This window comes from Pipra filicauda, unplaced genomic scaffold (genome assembly GCF_003945595.2).
Source record: "Pipra filicauda isolate LSUMZ 115617 unplaced genomic scaffold, ASM394559v2 scaffold330_size805480_pilon, whole genome shotgun sequence".
Classification (NCBI taxonomy): domain Eukaryota; kingdom Metazoa; phylum Chordata; class Aves; order Passeriformes; family Pipridae; genus Pipra; species Pipra filicauda.
This window is the reverse complement of record NW_024104455.1, coordinates 640,616-663,221: the sequence shown is the minus strand read 5'-3', so window position 1 is coordinate 663,221 and position 22,606 is coordinate 640,616. Positions and strand designations below refer to the sequence as shown.

General features: G+C 39.5%; 1 protein-coding gene across 1 annotated transcript in view; it reads left to right on the top strand.

Annotated features, from left to right (window-relative positions):
* The window catches only part of BRWD1 (bromodomain and WD repeat domain containing 1), a 47,396-nt gene that overhangs the window by 20,244 nt on the left and 4,546 nt on the right, over positions 1-22,606 (top strand). The window contains exons 22-40 of the mRNA XM_027736721.2: positions 768-853; positions 1,742-1,937; positions 2,889-3,005; positions 3,107-3,214; positions 3,531-3,655; positions 3,764-3,846; positions 4,165-4,276; positions 7,555-7,616; positions 9,718-9,873; positions 10,957-11,077; positions 12,359-12,484; positions 13,010-13,085; positions 13,552-13,596; positions 14,182-14,328; positions 15,138-15,290; positions 15,470-15,639; positions 17,059-17,294; positions 18,727-18,912; positions 19,370-20,350. Coding sequence (XP_027592522.1) covers positions 768-853; positions 1,742-1,937; positions 2,889-3,005; positions 3,107-3,214; positions 3,531-3,655; positions 3,764-3,846; positions 4,165-4,276; positions 7,555-7,616; positions 9,718-9,873; positions 10,957-11,077; positions 12,359-12,484; positions 13,010-13,085; positions 13,552-13,596; positions 14,182-14,328; positions 15,138-15,290; positions 15,470-15,639; positions 17,059-17,294; positions 18,727-18,912; positions 19,370-20,350 — 3,286 coding nt within the window. The remainder of the gene's footprint in view (positions 1-767; positions 854-1,741; positions 1,938-2,888; positions 3,006-3,106; positions 3,215-3,530; positions 3,656-3,763; positions 3,847-4,164; positions 4,277-7,554; positions 7,617-9,717; positions 9,874-10,956; positions 11,078-12,358; positions 12,485-13,009; positions 13,086-13,551; positions 13,597-14,181; positions 14,329-15,137; positions 15,291-15,469; positions 15,640-17,058; positions 17,295-18,726; positions 18,913-19,369; positions 20,351-22,606) is intronic.

Genomic DNA, 22,606 nt, shown 5'->3' with positions numbered 1-22,606 from the left:
GTCCTGTAAATACCACATGTCTGAAATACTTCTGAAAAAGTGATGTTTGACCAAATAATATTTGAAGTAATAATCTTATAAAAATCTGAGCATTTTTGTAAATGTTCAAGGTTTTTTGGTTTATTTTTTGGTTTTATTCCTGTGAATGGTAGAATAAAAAAGAACTGAAATTTCACATTCAATCTTGTTTATTGAGGGTTTATTATTTCTGGTTTTTTGCTTGACAGCACAGAGCTTGAGAAATAAACAATGCATTATACTTAGTTATTTTAGCTGTGGAAAACACATTTAAAACATGGAGTTGATGCAAATAAAAAGCTGAACAACAATCAGGAAATTACTGAAGTCATATATTTTGATGTATCTGTACTATTTAGTTTTGCATTTAAATACGTGCAGGAATACACCCAGTTAGTACTTGGTCAATCAGTTGATACCAAAACCAGGGGGAAAAAAAAAACCAAACCTGATTCTAATTTTCATAATTAAGAAAAAAAAACCCATAGGAGGGACAGAATATACCCATGTTGTGTGTGGAGGGGAGATGTGATGTTTTCTCTTGATCTTTTCCTTTTACAGTGTGTAAATTCCTCCCTCTGAGAGAGATTTCCTGCTGTACTTTACGTGCCCTAATTCCTTTCATTTCCATTTTAACTTTTTACCCCGTTTCTTCCTGGCTTGATAACATAAATGTGGGTTTATGTTTCAAATCCTTAAAACACGTGCTCTGAGAAAATTTGGGACTGACTGCTTGTCTTTAAATTTAGGAAGCTGAAGAAAGTGAGGGCTCTGGCTCATCAGATGAAGAGGAAGAGTGGAGAAGTGACAAGAAAAGCAACAGTAATAGTTCTAGGTAAAAGTGAACAGACATCCCAGATTTTACTTGGTGATGAGTTTGACTTGAATTTTGGCAACTTCAGAGTTGTGTAGAAGCTCTGGTGTGCCTGAGATGTGATTACATTCTATATTTGAATTCCTATACTTTACTGACACACTGAATTGTTATTTATTGTTCCCTTTCACCAAATAATTTCTGTCTTTTAATGTAGTTTCAAATCCCTCTGGTTTTTTTGCTAGATGACAAGGAGAGAGAAAATAGCCTGGAACACTTTTATACTGTGTTATGTTGGGGTTTTGAGGTGTGAGTGATTTTGTTTGGTTTGTTTTTTTGGGGGTTTTTTTGTTTGTTTGTTTGTATAGGTTTATTTCTTTGAATAATACAAAACCAGTCAATTCCTTGCTCTACAAAATGTATTGGGAAAAAATCTTAATTTTTATAAGGTTCTAGTTTTACGTAGGACTGAAGTTGTAGATAACTTTTTAATCACTCTGTTTTGGCTTTTAAAGATATTTTTTCTAGAACTCTGTAGTAGTAGAACCTAAAAATGCAGAGAGAGAGAAAAAGCAGATGTGTAGCTGTGAGTTGTGTATAACTGTAAAGAATTTAAGCAGTGTTTGTCTACTGTGTTCTTTAGGGAGGGCTCCTCACTAGTCCAGAACTTCATTGCACAACTTTATTGAATAAAATGTCTGATTTTAGAAATCTTCAGACTTTAAGAACTGTGCTTTGAATTCCTGGTGTTCCCCAAAAAAATCGCATTAAACTTGAAGTAATCAAGTAATCATGACAAGGTCAAAGGGATTGTAGTGATTTTGATGCTGCTTTCAACAGCAATTGTTATCTGCTGGAAATAGTGACCTCTTGGTTCTGTTGTTTGTGTTTCCCTGGCCCCTTGGACAGTGATTCCTCGAGCAGATATTCCGACTGGATCGCGGACGCCGGGATCAACCTGCAGCCCCCCGTGCGGACCTCGCGGCGCAAAGTGCTCAGGTACTGCAGCACCTCGGAGGATGAGGTGTCAACAGAGAAATCATCCCCTCCCAAGAGAAGAAGGAGGAAAAGGAGAAAAAAACCCAAACCAAAAAGGCAGGAGGAGGTATAAATTTCATTGCTTCTACTCAGTCTTCAAGTAGTTTCTCTCTCAGGTTTTAGGCCTCCTCACTGGAAACTGTTGAAGTCATTTTGTTGTGGTTAGACAGGAATATTGGTGTCACTCCACACAGTTATGTGGAATTGGTTTGAGGCCATCCCAGATGTGAGGCATCTGCTGATTTCTAGGGAAGAATCAGCACTCCAAGTGAAGTCACTTTTGCTTTCCACATAAAAAGGGTTCTCAAGGTTGCTGGTATTAAAAGGGAAATGTGTTTATTAAATACCTGTACAGAATATCAGACTTTTCACAAGGGCATGGGGTGATAGGACAAAGGGGAATGGCTTCAAACAGAAAAAGAGTAGGGTTAGATGAGATATTAGGAAGGAATTCTTCCCTGTGAGGGTGGGGAGGCCCTGGCCCAGGTTGCCCAGAGAAGCTGTGGCTGCCCCTGGATCCCTGGAAGTGTCCAAGGCCAGGCTGGACAGGGCTTGGAGCAACCTAAGATAGTGGAAGGTGTCCATGCAGGGGTTTGGAATGAGATGATCTTTAAGGTCCCTTCCAACTCAAACCATTCTATGACTCTGTGACTATAACCCTGTCAAAATGTCTGGTTTTAAATAACATGGCTGTTCTAAGGGACACAGTCACTGTATTGATGATGCCCATTTATACTTACAAGAATCTTTCAAAAATTTTTTAGTGAATTGAAACAATTACCCTTTTTTAAGTTACAATAACTCCTATTTGTTATTTTCTACCATAAAGGAGCAAACAAATGGGTTTTCTTGGGTAATTTTTATATGTTTTTGCCATGTTTTTCTCTCCATCCTTCCACTTTCTTCCGAGTAACCTCAAATAGTTTCTTACAGCTTGATAAATTTTTAATAAGTTGTTGTATGCCAAATTAAAATGTAATGAGTTGAATTTGTGTCTGTTGTGTCTAATTTTGTGAAGGCTGATGCTGCAACACAACCATTAAACATGGAATTGTCCCATGACTGGCACCCTCCAGTTTGGATAACAGACACAGCTCTTCGGAGATCCCCCTTTGTCCCTCAGATGGGTGACGAGGTAGGAACACTGATTAAAACCTTCCAGTGCTTCTGTGATTACCCTAATTACTAAATACAGGAAAACATTGACTGTTTGGGGTTTGCTGGGCTTCGTTTTAGGTGATATATTTCCGACAAGGGCACGAAGCTTACATTGAAGAAGTGAGAAGAAATAACATTTACGAACTGAATCCACACAAGGAGCCGTGGAGGAAAGTAGTGCTTAGGGTAGGTCTGCACTGAGGAGTCTGTGGGTTCAGTATCAGTCATCTGTGACTGAAGAGTTTCATTACACTGCTTGTAAAACAACAGGGGAAAGTGTCTTCAATTCCCAGAATGTCTTCAGAGTTCCCTGTGGGAAGCCCAGATTAAATCCCTGTGTTAAGAATTCCAGGTTTGACTGACTGTCATTGAAATCTCCGATCTAGTTTCAATATTTGGGGGTTTTTGCACGCAGTGCAGTTGTTTGACTGATGTTAAACTGACTTCTCTGTGCGTGGTCCCTGGGGTAAAACTTCCTGAAGCTGTTTGTTCTTACCTGTAGGATCAGGAATTGGTAAAAATTGTTGGAATTAGGTACGAAGTTGGCCCTCCCACGCTGTGTTGCCTCAAGCTCGCCTTTATAGACCACGCCACTGGCAAGCACACAGACAAATCGTTTTCCATCAGGTATGTGCATCTCTGCTTTTCTGAAAAGTATTGAAAAATGTGCTTCTGTTGAATCTTCCTCCTAAAGCCCTGAGGAACAAGTGAAATAGGGGATTTCTTTTCCTGTAGGTACCACGACATGCCAGACGTTATCGACTTCCTTATCTTACGGCAGTTCTACGACGAAGCCCGGCAGAGGAACTGGCAGGCCTGTAAGTGTGTTTGCTGAGTGTTTGACTGATCAGTTTTCAGATCAGAAATGTGTCCTTGGCTAATTCCTGCTCGTCTGTAGGTTCAGAGGGTTCCCTAATAGGTAAGAATTAGAAATTTGAGCCTTGGAGCTTAATAGGGTCGTCAGAACGTCTACTGAGATCTCATCTCTTTTCGTGTGTGCCGGTGGGTTTAGAACTTCAGTTACAAAAAGAAATCAAGAAACAACATTTATCAGCAGTTTTTGTAATTGCCTGTAGAAGAGAAGTAGTTAAATAACTTCCCTTAGCAGAATATCTGAGCAGAGTGTTGTGCTGTAGCCGACAGGTTCCGCTCCATCATTGACGACGCCTGGTGGTTTGGGACAGTGCTGGGACAAGAACCTTACCAGCCTCAGTACCCAGACAGTCACTTCCAGTGCTACAGTGTTAAGTAAGTACAAGATTTTACACTTCTGTTGGTGGTGGTGTGGGTTGCCTCTCACACAGCTGCCTTTATTAGTGTGAGAATGTATAAATTGCTCAATTAAATAATTTTCCTGGTTTTATTGTCACTTAATGGTTTTAAGTTGCTAATGTAGTAAGAATATGTGAGAACTTGTGGCAACTTGTTAGTGGATAGCAATACGGGAAAAGGAGCTGTTGACCTCTTCACATTTTCTGTAATGACTGAGGCTGTATCTCTTCCATGAGCCAAGCAATGCAATTTTCAGTGAATATTAATTATTAGTCTTCATTGATAATTGATTTTGGATGGGAGGTGCTGAATCTCTGCTGTGGTTGCTGGCATCATGGTCCTTATGCTTCCAGTCCTCACACTTTGTCTGTCACATTGTGCACCCTTTTTCACATCAACAAAGAGGAAGATGAACAAAGATATTTCTGGACCTCAGTGTTCAGAATCAGGACATCATCCTTGTCCTGCCCTGTCCAGGCTGCGTGGAACAGAAACACAGAATGGTTTGGGTTGGAAGGGACCTTAAAGATCATCTCATTCCACCCCTGCCCTGGGCAGGGACACCTTCCACTAGCCCAGGTTGCTCCAAGCCCCATCCAACCTGGCCTTGGACACTTCCAGGGATCCAGGGGCAGCCACAGCTTCTCTGGGCAACCTGGGCCAGGGCCTCCCCACCCTCAGAGGGAAGAATTCCTTCCTAACATCCCATCTAACCCTACTCTCTGTCAGTCTGAAGCCATTCCCCCTTGTCCTGTCATACCTGCCCTTGTGAGAAATCCCTCTCCAGCTCTCTTGTAACTTCCTACTGGGCACTGGAAGGGTAATCCTGGGATCTTGCCTGCTTTGGATCCCCCCAGTGAGGGATGACTGTAAGGAGAATAAACAATGAATACTTACTATTCCTGTTTTTAACATGCCCAGGGATTGTTCCCGTATATTTTACAGTACATTTAATATTCAGATTTTCATTGTTTTTAATTTTATTTTTTTTTGCTCAGAGGCTTTTGAACTTTTTGCTCAGCACAAAGAGAGGAAATATTTATAGGTAATAGGTAATTCTGTGAGACTGCCAAGATTGTGTTACATATTTTGGTTCCTTGTCTCATCTGCTTTCCTTTTCTTCTATCCCATTGATTTTCCTTGGTGGGAAGGTGCATTTAACTCCCAGATTGAAGTTCTTACCTGTTCTGTTCCTTCCCATATCTGTACATCTCATCATTTATGTTGTTATGTACCACAGTTGTTCCTTAAGAGCAAGTTTAGATGGATTTGGTTGTTTTCTTGCCCAGTTCAAAATCAAGTTTCCAGTTCTGAAACAGAGCCTGGAGCCAATTTCCTGAGCTCCTTTCTTCTGTGAGGGCTAAAGGATATTTCAGTATTTTAATGTACCAGCCTTTAGCAGAGCAGAGCTTAATAACTGAACAGGGAAGGAATGCTGTACTCCCCAAAGACCACTTTCCAAAGGGATCTCTTCCAGGATCTGTGCTGCCTTTGGAGAGAATGTGACTGTTCTGACTGGTCTCACAAACAGCTCTTCTAGAGGAGAATCCTAAGATATGTATATAAAAATATCTGGAGTGTTTGGCAGGTGTATTTGGGTTTTGTGACTTACTCTTTTTGTCACACACTCAGTAATCTCAAATTATCACCGTTACTGTTGTATGGATAAGAAATAAATTGAAGATAAATTGAATTTTTTGTTGTTTTATTGACCAGATAATAAGAAGTGTTTGTGTAAAGCAGCTTGATGTGTTAAGTTACATTACTTGGATAAACAGAGCTTAAGAAGAACTAAGTGGGGCTTAAGCTGTGCTAAACTATGTTGATAAAGTCTTACATGCAAGATTATGGAGTAGTTTATTTGGGAATATCAGCAACTTCTGAAATATTGTGCAGTAGCTGGGGAGGAAAACTGAACTGATGAACCTTCAGAGATCAAACAGGCTGAACGTGATGCATCCAAGTTTTCCTAAGTCATTGGATAATCCAAAACAATGGAGAGATGCTGTTGCCTGAGCAGAGGTTTAATTACAAAATGCTCTGAGTATGGTCACTTCAGGTTCCAGTTGGTTTGAAATAAACACACAGGAGGTTTTAGACCAAATATCTGAGTTTATTAAGGCATCAGAATTCGATGGCATTCACCCAGGAATTTGGAAAACTCTGCCAGGAAGCTGCTGGCAAAGCTCAGGAGGGAAAATGGTGAACTGTAGATTAATACATTTATTTCTGGTAGGTGCTGATAATAAAGAATAATATATGTGTATATATATATAAATAATATATATATAAAAGCTGTTAGAGAAACTAAGCTGACAGGATTGGAGCAAATACATTTCCATAGGAGGCTGTGAGAGCAATATCAGCAGGTTCAAAAAGCAGCAGATAGTGAAGGAAATAGGTTGGGATGTGTTCACAGACATGCCTGGAGGAATACAGGGATCAGGAATGCTGGAATGATGAATTAGAATGGGCTTGTACCAGGATCATATGGACTGCAAACAGCATCTTCCACTTCCAGCTTCAAGGACACAAATTGCTGGTGTAGTTGGACCAGCTGATCCAGTCAGACATTTCTTATGTTTGAAGTACCAAAATTTAGTGGTATTTTGGGTGTTTTTAAAAACATGTAAGGATTTGGAGGGATCTCAAACTGCTGTTCATACTTGACATTTAAGTGTCAGAGTGAACACAGAGGTATATCAATCTCACTTGGCTGCTTTTGCTGCAGTTAGACCTTAATTAACTTCAGTTTCTTCATTTTATATTTATTTTCTTCGGTTTAATATGGTCTGCCCTATAAAATGAAATGTTAATATGGGAAATACCTCACTTACTGTTCTCCCTTATTCTGTCACACTCCATGGACTTGCCCAACTCCTGTTGTGGTCAGCAGAAAAATCCTCCCCTGTGTTTTTCCTCAAATCCTCCCCTTGATGTTGTTATCTCACTTTTCCAGGTGTGCAGCTTATTTTTCTTCCTAAGCTGCTTGATACAGGCTTTGTAAAATCGATTTATAGATTGGGTAGGTTGCATACAGCCAAAATCAGGACAGTTTTAACTTGAAAAAATGTTTCCTTTTTGCTGGTTTGTTTACATGCAAGTTTATACAATATATTTTGCCAATACCTAAAAATAGCTGTAGTTTAAATGTTCTTATAGCTGTGATTGAAATATGCTTGGAGGGAATACATCTGAGCCAAGATAACTTGAAATTATTATTATTTTATTTTACTTTTTCTGTGGTGAATCAGATGGGACAATGGTGAAATTGAAAAGCTGAGCCCCTGGGACATGGAACCAGTTCCTGACAATGGTAGGTAGAAACCTGTTAATAAATTGCTTTAATGTGCTTCTCCCTCTTTCCATTTTTTTGTTTCATTCAGGTACTGGACCTGAGGTGATTCCTGTCTTTGCTGTGAGTTCTTAAAGACAGTCTTGATTCAGATTTAGTGAAATAACTTCAGTATACTTATATTTTTCCCTTTGCATCTTCCAGGGCAATTTTGAAGGAAGTACTTTAGATGTTTGGAGAAAGTTTGGGAGTTACTAAGGGAATAGTTGCTGAATAAGCTGTAAAAAAAAAGACAATAAATTTAATTTATTAATAACCTTTGCTGGGTGTTTCCCAGACATCTGAAAGGCTTGTATTATATTTCTTCTTAAATCTCAATATATTGCACATAGGAGGATGTTTTCTTTAATCTGTGTCCATGACTTTACCACAGGAAAACAGGGAAGGGACACACAGGAATAAAACAAAACTAAATGGTGATGTGTCTTTGATGGATAAGGTCAAAAAATTGGGAATAACATCCTCTGAACAGGTCATGGATAAGGACCACAGCAACCACTTGTCTGCAGGAAGAACAAAAATTGTCTAAGGACAATCCAGAACTCGTTGTTTTTGTTCTTTCCAGGCAGAAAATGACACTGTGTAGGGAAGTGAAGCTGTTATACACACTTAGTGCATTTATAGAACCATTATTATGCTAACGGGGCCTCTGGTGGTCTAGTGGTTAGAGTGCCTGACTCTCACCTCTGCGACCTGGGTTCGATTCCCGGCCCCCTGGGCAGGTGGAGCTCGTCAGCCGTGGAAGGCAATCCACCTAAGAGAAGGTCACTCTAAACAAACCTACATCCTGGGGACCTCAGTGCCACTGTCCAAGCTTTGCTCGGCCCCGGCAGATGAACCTCAGGACTAAAGGGTGGGCTCAGTTCAGCGCACGCTGTGTCTCACCTAAAAATCCACTGCGCAGGCTGGAAGGGTTAATGACCTTTCCCAAATCTTCGCTCGCGAAGACTGGCCATTATATTTATTTATATTATTATTATGCTAACAATGTAGTGTAAAAAGGGATTTAAACCCCTTCTCCTTTGCTTTCCCTTCCTTGTTTTTCAGTGGAATGACTTACAGATCAGATGGAAGCTGTACCTTGGGTTTACCACTCTTCTCCCAAAATATTTCTTCTCCATTCAGTTTGCTAAGATGGATGTGTGGCACAAAAGCAGCACTGAGGGGGCTAATAATTTGGTTTTTTGCTGGATCCTGCCAGCTTAAGTTTTGTCTCATGGTTATCAAGACACACATTCAGGTGTGTCTTGAAGAACTGCTTCATGTTTAGTGTTGTTTAAGTGAACAACAAACACTTTAGGGGTCTGCCAGTGCAATAATGAACAGAGAACTAGAAATTATTTGAGTTATTAACCCTCTTCAGCTGAAGGGAAGAAAATAGTACGTTTGGTAAACTTAGAGGATTCCCCATTAAAACTTCTATTTTTCTCTGCATTAGTTGTAGCTGAAATGTATTTTAGTCTTGATATGCAGCATATTCATGGATTACAGTCATCCTGACACTGCCAAGGAGCCTTTTCCTTCCTTGCCTTCATTTTCCATGGGCAGACTCTCCATGCTGATGGAAGTGCTGTTTTATATCCAGCTCTAAGCCAGCATTCTTGTTGCTTTGAAATCTGCCATGCTGGAAACAAATACTTTAAAATTGGCAGAAGATCACAATCAGTAATGCCAAGAAGGGTGTCACAAGGTCTAACCTGCAGCTGTTTAAAGGTTTGTGGCACAAACTGGCTCATGACATTGTGATCCTGTGAAGTTTAGGATGTGCATCTAAAAAAGCATAAACAGCCTTTCTGACTCAAGTCCTCTGTTAAGTCTTGTGCTTAGAAGAGGGGGAGGAAAGAGTTTTCTGGAAGTTCAGAACTGCAGAAGGAGAGAACAAAGGATATTTTGCTGTTACGTACATTTTGTGTAATCTTTTGCCCACAGTTTTATCATCAAACTCCATTTCAAGGCAGGATTGATTTTTTGTCCTTTACAAGCCCATGATTAATAAGTGTGAGTACTACACAATTTATCTTGTGTATTCTCACTCCTTCCCCTCTCTTCTGTGTCTCTTCAGTTGATCAGCCTGAAGAATTAGGAGGCAGTGTCTCTGTGACTCCAGAAGAGGTGGAGAGGCTCCTGTACAAACCCCAGGAAGGGGAGTGGGGGATGAAATCCCGGGATGAAGCCTGTGAACGGATTATCAGTGGTATTGATCAGCTTATGACTCTTGGTGAGCATGGAATCCAAGCTTTAGGTAGTTTGCTCCTAACCTCGATTTATAAAGTGCCCAGGAATATCCAGGGCATCCCATTCCCTGTGATAAAGGACTGTAAATGTTCATATGTTTTTATGTGGTTCAGCCTGGAGGAGACTTGAGGGGAGAGCACATTGCAGTCACAGCTTGAGGGGCAGGCACTGAGCTCTGCTCTGGGGGGACCAGGGACAGCACCCAGGGAATGGCCTGAAGTTGTGTCAGGGCAGGGTCAGGTTGGATCTCAGGAAAAGGTTCTTTCCCCAGAGGGTAATTGGGCACTGCCCAGGCTCCCCAGGGCAGTGGGCACGGCCCCAAGGCTGCCAGAGCTCCAGGGGAATTTGGATGATACTCTCAGGCACATGGTGGGATTCTTGAGGATCTTGGCCTGCAGGGCCAGGGGTTGGACTCTGATCCTTGTGGGTCACTTCCAACTCAACACATTCTGTGATAATTTTATAAGTCATTGGTTTTATCAAGAATAATTATACATAAAAACTGAACACCTGCCTCAATTGTCATCTGCCTACGAGCTTTGCAACAGGGTCATGGAATGGCCTGGGTTGGAAGGGACCTTAAAGATCATCCAGTTCCAACCCCCTGCAAGAAAACCAAACCCTACAGAAATCCTATCTAAAGGATTTCATGTTAAAAATGTAACCTTCATTTACCAATTCAGAATGCAAGTGCAAATTATGGCAGTTCATACAATCACAGAATGGGTTGGGTTGGAAGGGACCTTAAAGATCATCCTGTCCCACCCCCCTGCCATGGGCAGGGACACCTTCCACTAGCCCAGGTTGTTCCAAGCCCCTTCCAACCTGGCTTTGGACACTTCCAGGGATCCAGGGGCAGCCACAGCTTCTCTGGGCACCCTCAAAGGGAAGAATTTCTTCCCCATATCCCATCTAACCCTACTTTCTGTCAGTTTGAAGCCATTCCCCCTTGTCCTGTCACTCCTTGCAGATAGTCCCTGTCCATCTTTCCTGTGGGCTCCCCTCAGGTACTGGAAGGCTGCAGTTCAAACAGTTAAATCTTGCTGTTGTTGCTGTTTCTTCCCAGACATTTCAGCACCTTTCTCTGGCCCTGTTGACCTGTGCACATACCCCAAATACTGCACAGTGATTGCTTATCCCACAGACCTCAACACCATCAGGACCAGGCTGGCCAACAGGTTCTACAGGTCAGTGCTTCCAGGGGAACATGGGAGAAGATCACACTGGGACTGCTTTCAGACTTACAATGAACACAGACATTTATTCTCTGAGAAATTTGCTCTTTGAAATCACCAAATATTAAAAAAAAGCCCTGAACTTACTTCAGTCCTAAAGGCAATTCAGGTACTGTGAAGTGCTGGACTTCAGTTACCTTGAAGCTCCTAAATTACTTTAAGAAATGGACTTAAACACAGAGGTGAAATGTTAAATATTATCACCAGCATTTCAAGTGATAAAACTTAAGAGGAGGAGGGGAGAGTGTATTGGTGATAAAGTTCTGATTTGCTGGATGTGCTGGGTGTCCATAGCTCTAAAATACTGTTAAATATATTTTTCATCTAGACCTGCATTTGAGGTGTCTCTAAATATAGTGAAGAGTCATTAGTCGTGGTTTTCCTCCTCTGTAAGATGGAAACAATGTCTTGGGAAATAATTTGGAATTCTGTAGTTGAAGAACTGCCAACTATAAGGAATTAGAGAAATGAGTTATAAAAATGAAATGACACATTTGTGGGAGCTCATTTCTGTCAAGTTATAGTTTTAATTTGTAGCAGTTTCTCACATCTGTCATTTTACAGAGGGCACTGCTTTGCCTGGTGACCTCAAAGCAAGGTCTGTGAGGGAAGACAGAAAGGAACCTTGTAGCTGTCTTTAAAAATTTAATTAGACAAAGCTGCTTTTCACTTTTCTTTTAATTGCTTGTGCCTTGTGTTTATTAATTAAAAATTCCTCAGATACAACAAAACTTGTGTTCCGTTGTGTTCCATTTGTCAGGGCTTTGTGGAAGCACCTTCTGATGTTTCCAGAAGAAATGTGATAATTTACAGTGATTAAACAGTACTTTCCCCCCCCCCCTCCTTTTGGTTCAGGTGAAATGTAAGCTTTTAAAAATTCTTTTTAAAGATTCCAGGGAATCCCCAATCCTCGGGATTATTCCAGTGGTATTTTATGATTTACTGGTAACAAATGCTAGTGCTTACATGGCCGTGTATGAATTTATATCCCAAACTTTCTGAGGATGAATTATCAATAACGAGTTGGAGAACAAATCATTCAATACATGCACTGTTGGTTTTGCTTCCTTGCATTTTCCATGTGAATGAAAAGCTTGAGACTGATCTGATGAGACACAAAACAAAGGGCATCTAAATGTAACGTGGCCAGAAAATTAAAATTACTAAGATGCAGTTTTTGCTGGTTTTAAGCTTTTCTTTAGTTTTAAAGGTGCAGTGTTTTCTGATTTGCAGGAGAATCTCAGCTTTGGTTTGGGAAGTCAGATACATTGAAAGCAATGCCAGAACCTTCAATGAGCCTGGGAGTGCCATTGCCAGAGCTGCAAAAAAGATCACTACCCAGCTCTTAAAGTTCATCAAGTAAGTGGCATTTTAGTCTAAATGATGTTGGAACCCTCATGCTCTTCAACAGTGGGAGGGTATAAGCAGCTTAATAATCCCTTTGCTGTGAGTCCTGCTTTTGCTTGTTTCTCAGTGCACTGCAGGGACAGGTGTATAATTCTTTCTGAATCTTATTTTAAATACTGAGATGTTCAACTTAGAGGCATTTTAACTTGTTTTCCCTGGTATTTATAGTATTTTTAGTACCAAAATATTGCTTGACATTGAGGATGTTGAGTAGTTCAACCCATACAGTAAGTTCTGTGCTGTCATGGGTAGTAATTCCAGTTGCAGGAACTCACTTAATAAACCACTTAATAAACCACTTGAGAGGTTTATTTTGAAAGAAGTGGGAAGGCCCCTTTCAAATTCCTAATGCTAATTTCTATATTAATTCTTAGTTACTGTCTTCCTTTTTACAAGTAGCTCTTGGTTGTGGTTGAGTTTAAGGAACAACAGCCCTGCTTTTGCTCTTCCAGTAACAGAGATTTAATTGCATTGCAGTGATCAGGACTGTACAAACATTTTTGAGCTCTGTAGCACTACAGATGATGAACAAGACTGTCATGATGCTGATCTGGTGAGCTTGTTTATTTGGGTGGATAATTCCAGTAATTTATGTAAGAAAAGACCACCAGCCTTCAAATGTTTTTGAACTATTTGCTAATACAAACATGGACTATATTATGAATTTTTATGAATGTTTTACGATATTTATTATCAGTGAATTGAATTACTGATGATATTTAGGCCCTGAGGTTCAAAGCTGGTGGGTATCTTCTTATTGCAACTCCTGGTGGTGGTCTTTTCCTTTGTAATAAGGACAAGAGTTGGAGTCAGGAATTTTCTCTGGTGGGATCAAAGATACTGCTTTCCAAGTCCCTGAAATGCTGTGTTGTATTTTTTCATGCTCATCTTCTGTCTTGTTGAGAGAACTGAGAGTAAAAATCCATTTTTACCACAATATCAATGTAATGACACTTTGAGCACATATCACCTGTTTTTTCATCCATCATTTTGAAGAGGATTGATTTTATTTTGTGCAGGACGACGAAAAATGTGTTCCAAGAACATCCTATAGAAGGAGAAAAGTGAGTTGGCTGATCTTTACCATATAACCCAAAATTCTGTGGGAGGGATGTTTGCTTTTACAACACTCACAGAACAGAATTTTCCTGATGGATTTAAAGGAAGGAAAAGCTTTGCTTAAATAGGTCCTTGCTGTTTTAATGCTTCTATACTCATTCTATATAGTTGTGTGGGAAAATATTATTTACAAGTTTGATACCAGTGAAGAGTTTTCAGTTATCTGTCTGCTGAAATAAAATCATTATTCCCTGACATGCTTGGAAAAATATTTGAGTGAAGGATATTATTCAAATCTTTTGAGAATAATATGTGTCAGGAGGGTATGGGGTTTGTGCCTTAGTATTCAAAATTTTTCAATATAGTAAAAGAAAATAGTATGATTTCCTAGATTTTCTTAATAATTTATAATATAAATTTATAATAAAATTTACAGTTTTATTAGTAAATATTAGGAGTGTACTCTTTGTTATAAAACAGTGTTTGGAAGTGCATCTTTCTGCCACAGAAATAATTGCAGGGGGATTATCAACTTGAATTTTTTCTTGCTGTATTTCAGTAATGCTTTTCCTTATTTTTTTTTTCCCAAGGGACGAGGCTTAAAAAAAGGGAAAAGTGTGAAAGGTGGCTATGATGAGAACTGTTGGAAGAAGCAGTGCATGGAGCTGGTGAATTTAATTTTCCAGTGTGAAGATTCAGAACCTTTCAGGCAGCCTGTTGACTTGGATCAATATCCTGTAAGTTGTTCTTAATAACCTTCTCAGAGTCTTTTTTTTCCACTTGCTTTCATAGGGAAATATAATTTTAGATAAATTTATATTTTCTTAGTTAAAAGTAGTTTATTGAGGGATAATCTACAAAACCAGTCAATTGAGCCTGAGCTCAAATTGATTTGTTCCTTCTCTTTCTTTTAGTTGTTCGTGGTATTCTCTCTAACTTTTCAGTCCCTTTTTTTGTCTAAAAACCCAATTAATTTAATTTAAAGGGAAAAAAAACTTCTTTACAAGCATCTAACTCTTTTCCTGTGGTCTTCTCATTTGGAGTTTGTCTCACTTCAGGTTTTAAAAACATCTTAAAGTTCTCTAAAACACATTAACAGGAGAGAAAGGAAGATTGAGGTGTTTTGATTTGGGGTTTTTTTTGTTGTTTTTTACCCCAGATCAGTTATTTCTTATAGTAAAATTCACGGGATAACGAAGAGGAGACTTTAAATCAAGTAGTGTCAGCAAAAACGTTGCTTTCTGCTGTGACAGGTGCTTGTTTTTCACTGCTGGTTAAGATAATCTCTGTCATTTTTAGGTGAAAATAATCTGTGTCAATTTTAGGTGAAGATAATCTGTGTCATTTTTAGGTGAAGATAATCTGTGTCATTTTTAGGTGAAAATAATCTGTGTCATTTTTAGGTGAAAATAATCTGTGTCATTTTTAGGTGAAAATAATCTGTGTCATTTTAGCTACCCTCAAATTACAGGAAAAAAACCTCAAAAGTGTTGTTTTTTCCTTCACAGAATCCTTTTTTTTTTTTTTCCCCCTCTGTTTTATCCAGGATTACAGAAACATTATAGACACTCCAATGGACTTTGGTACAGTGAAAGAAACTCTGGAAGCTGGGAATTATGACACTCCAATGGAACTGTGCAAGGATATAAGGCTAATATTTAGTAATGCAAAATCTTATACTCCAAACAAAAAATCAAAGGTAGCTGTAAATATTTTGGGGGGGTTATGAATGTCTTAATGAAAAGAGGTATTATTTTGGAATGTTACATGGGGCTGCATGTGCTTTTTCTACTGCTTTTTCTGTACAGTTTTTAATTTTAGAGCTGTTATTCTTGGATAAAAGGATTTGGTTTTAATATGAGCCACTTCCTCACCTAGATTTACAGTATGACCTTGAGATTGTCAGCACTGTTTGAAGAGAAAATAAGAAGAATTGTTTCAGATTTCAAAAATGGGCAGAAACAGAACGAAAAGCTCCGAAGGAACCAGAGGTACACCAGGAGATTCAATAATCAGAGCTCAGTGCAGCAGCCCAGCAAAATGCTCAGGTAATCATTATCAAGATGTAGACACTAATATTAATCTTGACTGTCACATTTAGTCTGTGAAGAGGAGAACAGTTGGTTTATTAAATGGTTTGCAAGCTCCTTGAGATTTTTTTATAATTCTGTTGCAAAAAAATAGTGGGTTTTTTGTAGCATAAAACTGTGAAACAGCAAAGGGACAGAAGAGTAGGAAAGGTTGGAGGTTCACTTTTGGGTTTTTTTCAATATTTGAGTCAGGGAGTCAATATTTAATTTGACTGAAATAACGAGCAGTGAAACGGTAAGTTTGCATATATTGCATATTTTATCATGTCCAGAGTAAAGTCAGTCCTGTGGAATTTATGGAAGTTGTCTCTTGCTGTAGCATTCATTTGGCAGCTGGATTTACCTTTTCTCTTTTGAAGGCAAACAAGCTTTTGGCCCAATTGCTGTTTGACATCATTAACTCATATTCTTAATTTATATGTGGGATGAAGTGGGACAAAATACAAAAGCTAAACATGGTAAATTATTAAAACTGAGATGCTCCCTTTCTGCTGCTGTCCAGTCTTTCTTCTGTGGCAGTGAAAGCCTAGGAATAAGAATTTTAAGATAAAAAAAATAAATCTGATTTCAGGGGATTGCTTTTACATTTTCAGATAAAGAAACACACGCCAAGGTAGGCAGAAATTGTGCTTTGAAACTGCCTGTCTGCTCATACCTGGAGAGTTGTATGTGACTTGTTTGGGACTATCTGGGAGAGGGTTTGGATGGCAGAAAAAGCATTAGACACCTTGTGGCCCTGGATGAATGTCTGGAAATCTTGCAGTGTAAGGAACCAAGTGCTAAAATGGTTCTGAGTGTGAAAACAGGTGGCTGAATGTGACTGTGTAAACAAGTGGCTGAGCAGGACTGAGGTGGCACTGGAATGTGTAGGAAGGAGGAATCAAATCAGTGAGTTTCTCTTTATTTTAGACAGGGAATTTTCTCTGAGGTTACACCTTCTGTGTGTCTTTGAAACTCAGTTTATTGTGGAATAATGTTAGTTTGCCTTGGTGTGAGGCTGGTGGGCAGTGAACCAGAGGCTGGGAATTCAAGAGGAATGGAGGCTGCTGTTTAAATTTCCCGGTGAACAGTAAGAGGACATTAATTGTCTGGAGGACATTGAGCATTACATTGCTCAGAGCAGAGAAAGAATGTCTCCTCTTGTATGACTTCACTAGGAGTGCAGACTTATTTTAATGAAAGTACTTAATGTTCAGCCTTGTCAGAGTTAAAATTGTCTCACTTTAGCTCATTACAAATGTAATTCCCCTTCCATAACCCTGAAATCCTGTGGTGTTCCATTAGCGACATGTTGTTAAAATACATAATTACCATTCTCTGTGACAGTTTTACAACCTCTGTTGCTTTTCTTTCTTTCCTTCTTTCCCCTTTCCCTAGAAATTCGAAGCAGAAACCATTGAAGTCTCAGGCAAAAGTGGAATCTGAGCAAGAAGATTCTTTCCCCCAACCTACCTCAAGCAGAGCCGCCTGTGTCACAAGCCATAAGCCGAACGCTGGGAGATACAACCAGAGTTCCTCCGGAGAATCCTCGGATTGTGTGCGCCTGGCAGCCTTTGAGAGGAATGGCAAAGCCAGAGCCACAACACTGACCAACTGTTCTGCGTTATCATCAGGTCAGCAAGTTTAGAATTTATACATTTGTAATATTATAAACTTGTTTTAGTGAGATCCCCCCCTGCAGAGCTGCTCCAGCTCTGGGGAACAGCACAGGAAGGACATGGAGCTGCTGGAGAGAGGCCAGAGCAGGCACCAAGAGGATCCCAGGGCTGGAGCAGCTCTGCTGGGAGGAAAGGCTGGGAGAGCTGGGATTGTTCAGCCTGGAGAAGAGAAGGCTCTGGGATGACCTAACTGTGGCCTTCCAGGACCTGAAGGAGCTCCAAGAAAGATGGAGAGAGACTATTTGCAAGGGATGGAGTGGCAGGACAAGGGGGAATGGCTTCAAACTAACAGAGAGTAGGGTTAGATGGGATATTAGGAAGAAATTCTTGGCTGTGAGGATGGGGAGGCCCTGGCCCAGGTTGCCCAGAGAAGCTGTGGCTGCCCCTGGATCCCTGGAAGTGTCCAAGGCCAGGTTGGATGGGATTTGGAGCAACCTGGGCTAGTGGAAGGTGTCCCTGCCCATGGCAGGGGTTTGGATTGAGATGACCTTTAAGGTCCTTCCAACCCAAACTCTTCTGTGGTTCTATGAACTGCCATAATTTGCATTCTGAATTGTTAAATGCGGTTTATATTTTTAACATGAAATCCTTTAGACAGGATTTCTGTATACTTTAGTTTCTTTGTGTAATACAGAATTTTGTGTATTTTACTGAATTTTGAACACTTACTACATTATTTACTATGAATGTTATAAAAAAATCTGTCTGCTAAACATAGCTTTTTGCTTTGAAATCATGTAGAATACAGACAGTTTACTTAACATTTATTAATCAAGAAACCTATCAATTGGAAAGCATAGTGTATTTGATAGATGGTGCTATATAAGATACAGGTTATATGTCCATATATCTATATATATATTTTCCAATCTTGGATGCCAGTTTTCATGTTTTATATATATATATATATATATATATATAAAATATATAACATGAAAACTGGCATCCAAAATTAGAAAATTACTGAAGTTCCCCAAGACATAAAAACCTTCTTGTCTTTCCCTTCTTCCCCTACACCTCACCTTGATAAAAATTCAGCTTATTTCAAAGAATGCAAGTCCTGCTGAAACCTGTCAGAACGTGTTTTGTGGTGGTGTTTTTTTTAACAAGCTTTTCTTTTAAACCTGTTGCTTGAAAAGAGCTGTTGTATTTTAATTGCAACTTAAACACAGGTTGAAGAAGATTCCTGGCACTGCAGGAATATGGAGTGGGATATTTTGCAGAGCTACCAATCTCATCCCTGTAAGACATTCAGGCAGGATTGTGAATTTTAAGACAAAGCTGCGAGGAAATATTGAAGATACCCTGGATCAGCAAAACATAGCTCCTAACTGGAAGCCCTTTGGAATTCTAATTGCCAACTACTGTTTGGTTTTTTTTCTAACAGAAAGTGAAGGTTCAGTGGTCTCTTTATCTACTTCCTCTTCATCTTCATCCTCCACAAGCAGCTCAGAAGACAGCAAAGAATGTTCTGGGGCTGTCGTGTCCCCCCCTCTGCACAACGGGCTGTGCAGGAGGAAGGGCAGCAGTCGCAGGATGACCCGGAATCGAGCTGCTCAGAGAAAACAGACAGGTGAGGGCTGAGGGCTTTAGTGTCAAATCAAATAACACAAGTGTCTGTAAGTACATATATAGGTTATATATAAAAATAAGTGTAGTTAGTGTGTTTTTTTTCAAATTGTTGTACAGGTAAGATACTAATTTTTTTACTGATGGCAGTTTTGGAGCTCTTAAATACTCCACTCAGCTTTTAAAGTGGTTTTTTTTTTTTTCAGTGCTTAGGGAAGGAGGGCAGAAACCAAGAGGGAATATCTTGCAACATTTCATATCTTAATGAAAAAGCAACAATCTGTGAAGAAGTTCTAATTTTCACAAAAGTAGAGTGAATCTGAAATTTATGACAACCTGACTGTTTACCAGGAGTGTATTTTATTTATCATGTCTGTGGCTTGAGCCTGTCCCAGATTTGACAAGACTTCAGAAGCTGCTATTTTTATATTTAAGATTTTAATCTCTGCTTTCCTTTGCAGGAACAGTTCTTCAGGAGAACGGGAACACAAGGAAAACTGTCAGGAAAAAGTTGTACGTAAGTAACTCTGAAAACACTTCCGTGGTGACATCTGACTCCCTCAGCAACAGCACTGGCAGACACAGGAAAACCCCACGAAGAAGTGCTGCTGTGGCTGCCAATAAATTAAGGCTGATGAGTGACGTGGAGGAAGAGGTTTCCAGCTCTGAAAGCATTGGAATTGGCTGCAGGAACAGGAAGCTGCCTCACCGCAACGCCTCGGCCGCCGCCCGGAGGATGCTGCTGGAGAGATCCGAGGATGACACAGGCTTGAAGTCAGAGAGTGAGAAAGAATTAGAAGAGCAGCTCACCAAGAGGAAAACTCTTTCTCAGCCTGGTTCATCTGCTCCACGGAGGAAATTCGTGAGTGAATCTGAAAATGGGACTTCGGATTCCGAGCCGGACACGCAGACGTGCCAGAAAACCTGGCAAAGCAACGGCCACAAACAGTTCCGGGGCCCAGCCCGTCCTGTGTCTCCCAAAGGGAAAAGTCCCAGCCCAGACTCTTCAGAGGAGGACTCCAAAAGCCATAATTCCGAGGATGGGAGCAGTCAGAAAGTTTGTGACCAATCAACATCTGCAGACAATAAACCTGCAGGGAGCAACTCGGAGGATGAGGCGGATTCCGAGTTGGATCGGTGGGATGGCAGGAAGGCAGCTGGCAAGCAGCTCAATGCTTCTGGAAAAAAAGCAAAAGTCCTGAGTGATTTAGAGGACACAGCAGAATCTGAGACAGAAACCAGGGAGGAGTGGAAAAGTTTCCCCTCAGAGAACTTGGTGCCAACCAGGATTGCAGGGAGTTCCAAATCCGGCCCCTGTTCCAGCTTCCATCACTCCTCTGACACGGACTCTGAGGCTGATTCCAACAACAGCAATTACTGTGAAACTCCTTTGAAAGCAAGAAAGAGGAAGAGAAAAGGAAGACCAAAAATCATTAGAAAAGGTAAAATTTTAAAAGTTAATGCCTCTAACACCTGATACTGAGGGATGGCAGAGAAAAATCCCTGTGACCTGCTCCTTGTTTGGAGAATTTCAGTAACCAGAACTTTCTGATTTGCAGTTTTCTTGCTTTCGGTTTGTGGGTAAAGATTATCTGAATTTCCTGTTAAAATTTTCTGTGCTGGCACTGATTTACAACAGTCATTTTCACTTTGAGTAACTTTACTGAGAGTTTTTCCAAACAAATTTGATTGAAAGGTGTTTTAATTATTCTCACATCCGTGGTGGCACCAGAACCTGTCACTTGATTTGACTTCTGGATTTCAATCTGTCAGAGTCCTTAACACAGCCAGTTTGCAAAGCAAGATTTATCATTTCACTTGTTTCAAAAAGCTAAATTCTTTGATTTTGGGTTTTTTTTTCTATAGGTTTGTCTGTAACTCAAATACTGTGTGTGCTGTGATTTGGAGAGTTGGGGTTTGGGGGGCTTTTTTAAGATTATCACAACGATGCTGAGGTTTATTAAAACAGGTCCTGTACATTATGTGTCTCTGCTGTTAAGGAATTAGTCCTGATTTGGAATTTGAAAGACTCTTCTGACCTTGGTGTTCGGGTCTCATCCTTCCAAACCTCTCACTGTGCCTTAAAAATCTTGAGAAGAAAATCATTATCTCTAAAGATGAATCTAAAATCTAAGCTGAATCTCTTCAGATGAATTTCCACAAGGAATGCTTATTTGTTTTATACTAAGATCTTAGTTTTTTTGTGTGCTAAACATACTGAAAATGTTTCTTACTTTTTTATCATTAGCAATGGGAAAGGATCCAGCTGGAAAATGGGGAGGAGAAGAAAATTGGGGGGAGGGAGATTTTTTAACAGCCTTATAAAACTGAAAAATCTTACTTGAATGTGCTTCCTATGTCAGATCTTCTGAGTCAAATATAAAACTGCTTTGGAGTTTTTTGGGAGTCCTGTACCCATTACTTTGAGACTTAATACAGCAAAGAGGGAACATATTTGTACATATACTTGATTTAGTGAGAATTTATAGCTTTTGGTAACATTTCCATTCTCAAGCTTCTCTGGCACCTCATTTCAGGTACTGCTGGAGCATATCATGCTTTTATTTAAATACATATATAGACACATTTGTATTTATATTATATCTATTTTCAAATAAATGTGTATATTTTATACACATGTGAGTGTGTGTATATATATATTTATATATGTGTATATATATATTTGTATATGTATATATATATGTATATGTATGTATATGTATATATATGTATATGTGTGTATATATATATATATATATACAGTGCACAAGTAACCATCTAAACAATTTATGTGGAAGCTTTACTTTAGGGGTTTTTTTAAATATATATATAACATGCAGTATATTTTAATGTATAAACCACAGCCTATATATAGTGTATATATATAGTACTGTAATTGTATATTATATTCCCTATAATATATATTATAGATACATATTATTTAGCATGGGGTTTTATGTATTAAAATTCAAAGGCAAGTTTTCACATACATTTTGTAGCTGGTCAGTATTTGTGGACTGTAGGACCCCCTGCAGACGAGCTGACTGGAGCTATGGCTGGATTTTCCTACCCAATATTCCATGTTTGGAGTTATGAACTCCAGGACAGCTTGGTGGGCAAGAATTTCCCATCTCTCTGTCTTTTAAACTCTCCCAGTTTTTGGGGGGAGTTGGTTTAATATTCCCCCTTTCTGCCTGTGCCACTTGTTTGTACCTTTGCATTTGGGATGTTCAGGATGAACTTTATCATACAGATTTGTTCCCAATTCAAGGTCTTGTGTACCAAGTATAGATTTAATATTCTGGCACAAGGGCTGGCCTCCTTAAACTTTAGTCTTAATAATATTGGAGAAGAGTGTATAATTTAAGATTTAATCCTTCATTTTTTTAATCTGTGAATTCATTCACCTTTTGTACAATATTTTGCAGTATTCAGCAGGAAGGTGTTGTGTTTTGGCCATAAAATCACCCAGTACAAGTAGTAACAGTAGTAGTATTCATGGATAATTCCTGGAAGCTGTTAGAAAAGACAGGAGATGAATTATCCTTTGGAAATGTCAAAATAAGAATATACTGAGCAGTTCATGAAGGATTTACATTGAAATAAGGACCAGATTTAGTGTATGAAGAGGTTGTTAATATTGGTACTGGAATTTATGTCCCATAACTTTTCCCTCTTATTTTTTTAAATTTACTTCA